General features: G+C 36.7%; 1 protein-coding gene across 2 annotated transcripts in view; it reads right to left on the bottom strand.

Annotated features, from left to right (window-relative positions):
- LOC125042978 (integrator complex subunit 3-like) overlaps positions 1-5,030 on the bottom strand; it is a 21,971-nt gene extending 16,941 nt beyond the window's left edge. Inside the window, exons 1-6 of one of the 2 annotated variants that reach the window (XM_047638843.1) lie at positions 4,732-5,030; positions 3,369-3,533; positions 2,515-2,783; positions 2,134-2,281; positions 624-747; positions 350-495 (exon numbers count right to left, since the gene is read on the bottom strand). In XM_047638843.1, coding sequence (XP_047494799.1) covers positions 350-495; positions 624-747; positions 2,134-2,281; positions 2,515-2,783; positions 3,369-3,533; positions 4,732-4,806 — 927 coding nt within the window. In that variant the 5' untranslated portion in view covers positions 4,807-5,030. The remainder of the gene's footprint in view (positions 1-349; positions 496-623; positions 748-2,133; positions 2,282-2,514; positions 2,784-3,368; positions 3,534-4,731) is intronic. The other variant, XM_047638844.1, reaches the window with a different exon arrangement.
- Positions 5,031-6,326: the final 1,296 nt, after the last annotated feature.

Genomic DNA, 6,326 nt, shown 5'->3' with positions numbered 1-6,326 from the left:
AGTGTTAGATCATACAGGATGTGATATGAATCATAAAATAATCTAGGCAAAATGATGCTACCACCTTCATTAAATATAAAATACCTCCTTTCAAATCAGCAAGAAGCAAATAAGAAAAGGAGAAAGAAGGAGGGAGGGAGAGGGAGAGGGAGAGGGATTAGGAAAAAATGGCAATAAAACATCATTATCACATCATAGGCAACAGTAGAGAAAATTTGTCTGATACTGCCTGTAGAAAAAATCAAATAGAAAACATTATGTAAGTTGTTAAATCAAGGTTTTCTTATCACCCGAGAAGCTACTGGCATTTAAGACTATTTTGTGGTCGAGTTATTTCTCCTTCCTTTACCTGTCTCTGGAACCATTCTTGGTATCTTTTTTGCATGCCAAATTTGACATCTGTGCATAGGAAAACCATCTTCTTCTCCATTTCTGGTGTTAAACGAACCACGAAGAATCTGCGAGATGTTCTTGTCTGGAGCAGTTGGAGAATTCCTGTGAGAGATAACATGGTCTTCTTGATAAGTAAATTAAGACAATACCTTAACAAAGTTTTGTCAGAGTTTCATCTACAGTCATGATTGCTATGTCTGTTTACGCAAGGACCCTCAGTTCCTCCTTACCTGTGAAGCCTGCCGACAGAGATGTGGGGTTGTGAATCAAATCTCTCCAGAAGGCTTCTATTTCCTGGATTTTGGCAATGTTTTGCAGTAGCCGCACCAAATCTCTTCCAATCATCAGACAATCCTGCACAAAGAATAATGAATGTCAATACATATAAATAAAAGTAGATTGATATTTCTATAATAGAATATATTAATTAAGCAACAAACTAATGTCATACATAACATCAGCAAAAAGATAATAATCTAAACTGATTGAAAAACAAGACAATAACAAAAGATGTTTCAAGCCACCAAATCATATTCTCTCTTTTAAAATCAGCACATTTTTGCATGTCAACCAATTAGCCAGTTAGTGATGTGAGGAAAACTTGTTCCAATGCCCTGAGAGTACTTGTAAGGAAAAATATTTTGATAATTAAACCATTGAGAATATTTCTATTGTACTGCAGTGATGCTGTATCAAACATACATTTTTATTTCCCCCACAGTTTGTACAAATGTTATGTTCGTTGGCTCATTGTATGGAAGAGGCATAGTTGTGCATGAGAGCAGGCATACATCATATTGTTTCCTCATGCAAGACGGAACGTGGTTACCCTCTCAACCAAAACCTCGCTCACTGGGCAAGCGAATCCATGTTGTAAACTGTGTTTGGTGAAACCTTTCTCGACACTTCAAATCTACTCTGTATGCCATACATCAAAATATTTTCCTTTTTTTATCATGTTATATGATTTTAACATTTGTATACTAACTTGGCTAATAACAACTTTGGATGTAAAAGCTTCATTAAATTCTGATAACACTTTCTGAGGTCACACACTGGAAAAAAAAAGGGCAAGTCCAATCTTAGGATACCATGTAGGTTGCACATGGCAAAAGCTATATGTCATGCCAGATTTACTATCTTCCCTCTCATCTCAGTATATCTATCTACAAAAATTTACAAACACATGCAATGTATGAAGGTATCCACAAGCCGAGGAATTAGTATGCAAACATGCATCACAAAATCTAACACGATCCTTCATATGAAAAAGTATTTAAAAAGTTTAGGTTAAGTAATGATTAGTGTCCTTTTACATATTTCTAACAAAAACATTTATAATTATTATCCAACAAATTGTTAAAAGCACTAAACAAAGACTAGTTTTGCTTTAATTTACATGACTGGAAGCATCACCTGGATAAATCAAGTTATGCATTCCTTATATCTCATTAACCAACTTGTAATAAATTATACTTAAATGCAAAAGCATTTGTAATCATACTTATAATAGCTTAATAAAGTATAAATACAATTTTCATATCAATGGAAAATTCACATAAAAAAAATGCATGTGTTAAGGACTTCCAAAAAGTCTAGAAACTCCAATACATAGTACAACAAAATAAGAATCTAGCTGTAAAACGAAAACAATATTAGGTTCAAAGTATAACGAAAACAATATACGATTCTAAGTAAAACTAAAACAACATTAGATTCTTAAAGACTCTTATTACACACCTGAAACCTCTCTCTTAAGAGGCCCACCACAAATGTCACTTCTTTTTGTCTGAGACTAGCAAACTGTGGCCCATGATGATCCTCCAAGATGCGGAGATATGTATAGGCTACTGATGCCACTATCACAGGAAATTTATCTAACCATGGTCTGAAACATATCAAAATCATTAATAAAATGTACAAAAATATACATACAGTACCAAGATAACTGTATGTCATGAAAATATTCCCATTAACTACACTAATTACATAAATATATGAAAATATGACAAGTAAATTAACCAATTAACTTCAAGTCACTAATTAAATTAAAGAGAAAAACGAGTAAAATATCTTTTAAAACTGATGTTCTATCACTTAGCATGGTAGCTTTTAATTTACCTATTTTCTCTAAGTATATCGACCAAACTCTCAGCCAACCACACATTCTTCGGTGACACATCCCCTCCAGCAATTTGCCGAAGGAGACACCAAACGACACCCTCCACATTATTAATGCCTGTCTTGACAAGCTCCCGGACTAGCCACAAAAGTTGTCTTCTTGTGCTCTCCGATAAACGGGAAAATCTCTCACCGATGATCTGGTGTATAAGGGTCTCTGTCACCACTTTCAGGGAGTCTCTGGACACCAGTGTCAGATCATGGTAATGCTGAAAAAAAAAAGGACTTATGACTTATGTTACACTTCATGAAAACAATTACAGAATTCTACTTTACTGTTTAATGTATATCTACAATAATAAAGCTAACAATAACACCAACAAAAATTATGATAATATAATAATAATAATAATAATAATAATAATAATAATAATGATAATAATAAATTGTGGAGGTTTGTTGACATTTGCTTAATTGCTAAAAGCAAATGGCACAGCCTATTCCTAACAAATTTGTATATATATATAAAATTATATACACAATAATTTTGGGATATGCTTTAATGACAACTACATGCCTGCTACTAGACTGGAATAGTAGACTGCCCTGCCAATTCAACTTCAAATAAAGAAACATTCAATGTTCTATCTTGACAGAATTGATATAACAGAGATTAATTGCTTTATGCCAAATAAAGCACAGTGATGCAACAATCAATCGGCACTATGCCATTGTTGTTTTGGGGGTCAAGTTGCAAGCCATGTACAATTTGGGAGTCACAGTCAGTGTTTGCTAAAAGAAAGTACATTCATAAGTCGCACAACATAACTGTCTTTTCTATGAATTTTACTCACCCGAGGAGCTATAGCTGGGTCAGCTAGAATGCTGACGAGCAGGCCTAAACAAACCTCATCATGCACCTTGCGATCATCTAAGGCTTTGTTTAGAGCGTGATGAGACTCTTCTTCCGTTAAACCACGGGTTAGGTTTATAACACAATTGTACGCCTTATCGAATTTCTGCAAATGAAAGAGAAATAATATGTATTTTTCTTCTTCAAATGTATGAAGCATTTGGATGTTTAGTAAATAAAATTCATTACCACTAATAACCAAAGTCCATTTTGACAGATAGGAAAGATGTACCTATTTACTTCAATATGTTCTCTTGCTATAAAAAAAAAAAAGACTTCTGTCTAGGTCAATCAGAAAAAGTTGTACTTCCCTGCATTTGCCGCATAAGTACACTAAGAACGCGAAGTACGAGACACACTAAAAGCTGTTCTTTTTTCATTGACGGTAAATTATCACAATTTTTACACATCCACGAGTTCATTGAAAAACGCCAGATTTCTCAGTTAACATTTTTCATTTGCATTTGACATCATCTACAGATTACAAATGACCTATATTGGCATATGGCCCACAAAACAAAAATCCCTAGATTGTATATCTCTAAATCTCACGACGAATGCTAGTCCACAAATTCATAAGACACTAAATGTCAATAAAAAGTATTACATATCCATGATATAATCTCCTGTTCTCATTTAACATGATAATATGCCCAACATCATAGAAAAACATCTCAGCCTCAGCAGCATTTGTGATACTTGTCATACTTTTCCTTTGCAGGAAAAATATAAAAGCTACTCCTATATTTACATCTGACAGACATTAATTAACCTAACCATTAATTTTAACAGAAGCTAATTAAAACAATAAGCTTATCTGCCTTACTGTCTATTAACCCTTCTTGTTTGCTCAATAAAAACACAAGTATGTTTGCAAACAACTTGATAATTTATCATACCTGCAACACATCAAAACCTCAGGAAACGAACTGTTCCCTTCGTAGCAACCTAAACTCTAGCCCTAGCTACAGACAGGAGAAAAGGACCCAAGGAAAGGCGGCGATATTCATTTTACTAAATAAACCTTCCACAATCCCATTCAAGAGAAGTCTCCCCTCTTGTCCACTCCTTCCCACTTAAAAGCTCCTCGTATCCGGCAATGCCATTCATCCCACACCTCGCAGACCCTCGATTTCCCCACTGATTTCGATGCCCCGAGCCCAGGGGAGCCTCCGACGGGCCCAATACCCCAGGTGAAGGAAGGTGTTGACGCGATCAGCTGTTCCTCCTCCTCGCTGCGCCATGATCATGTGTCCGCCGCCCTCGCTCCCTCGCCGCCCCGCTCACTCAACGCGTCATATTACCTCGTCTAGGTCGATCCGGCCTTCGATAACCGACGTCGTGAACAACCGGGATGTGACGGGTCTCTCGGTGGTCATTATGGGTGCATACTAGTGCTAGAAACGCCAGGAAAGAGAGGTTCTTCTCGCCGCAGGGTCCACAGCCATCACACCCGCCGCGCAGCCATGGCGCTGGAATACACGGCGGCGGAGGAGGAGGCGAGGCGTGCGGCGGCCGCGGGAGAGGGGGGAAAACGTGTCGCTGGCTCTGCTCCTTATTTATTGCAATGCTGGGCTTTTATGAACCTTTTAGGTGGAAACTGTAAGGAAAACATGTGGCCGGCTGTACTTTTTGGTTGTACTCCATATTTATTAGAATGACGGCCGTTTAAAAGCGTTGAGAATTAAATTTTGAGGAAAACGTGTAGCAAGCTGTACTCCTTGGCTGTACTCTTTCTTTATTAGAATGGTGGGATTGTAAAAATCCATCATGATATTGTGAATTTGTGAATGGCGGAGGTGAGACCTGTAGCAGCCATCACACCCACCGCGGGATATTGGGCGAATAAAATGTGTTGTTCGCTGTACTCTTTCTTTATTATACTTTACTCCATTGTTATTTACAAAGGAGTGCTCTTTACATTTCTGAGATAGTATTTTTGAATTAATGAAGCATTGTGACACATTTTTTATTGCACAAGCGCGACTAGAAATAAATGATATTCTATTAATACGTATACCAGTCTTTCAGCTTTTTTATTTTTAATTAACTGTCACTGCAGTATGTTACTCTAGAATACATGCTATATATAACTGTTTATTTTGCTGAATTCTTTAAGCTAAAAAAAACATTTGTAAAAAGGAGCACATGACTCTACCTGCAAGAGCTACTTCAACCTTCATTTTTCTCTCTCTTTACCGTGCCAGTTACCCGTTGTTCAGGAGAGAGGACGGGTGTGCGCGTACTTGCTCCACACTTTTTTTTTTTTTTTCGTCATTCTGATCTCAATGGCTGGTACTAATATTTTTATTCTTTTAGAATGTTTACATCGAACACATCAATTTGTTGTTAATTAACTTTACACAATTGGATTATCATTTAGATTAAACTTTAATCTGATTTATTTTTCCGGGGGTGAATTGCATGCTACGTAGCACTAGGATCTTCATAGACAAGTAGCAGCCGTCCAGACATTTGTTGCTTGCTTGTTCGTCTGTCTGTCACAACTTTAATTGAATAGCCTCTTCATCTATTGACCGAACAGAAAAGGTTAAAACCCTCGCTAGTAGGCCCCGACGTCACGCTAAGCTCCCTTCTTAACGCGCTAACACAGCCGGTGTTTCTACTTCGACTAATGCTGCATTATAGGTGTGTCACGTCCTTAATTTATGAATTTTTCAATTCCCTGCACTTCGATGCGGTTTCATTAACGATATCCAATTAAGTTGCAATGAGAGCCGCAAGTTTTTAAATTTTATCCAAATATTTTTGTGTCATTGCCAGGTTACACACACGCACGCGCACATATACACACATTTATATATACCTACATACATATACATATATTTGTATATACATAAGTATATATATTCATATATATATTTATACACACACACAC

The sequence above is a fragment of the Penaeus chinensis genome, chromosome 33 (assembly GCF_019202785.1).
Source record: "Penaeus chinensis breed Huanghai No. 1 chromosome 33, ASM1920278v2, whole genome shotgun sequence".
Lineage (NCBI taxonomy): Eukaryota > Metazoa > Arthropoda > Malacostraca > Decapoda > Penaeidae > Penaeus > Penaeus chinensis.
Note: the sequence above shows the minus strand (reverse complement) of the source record. Positions and strands in the feature narration are given on the sequence as shown.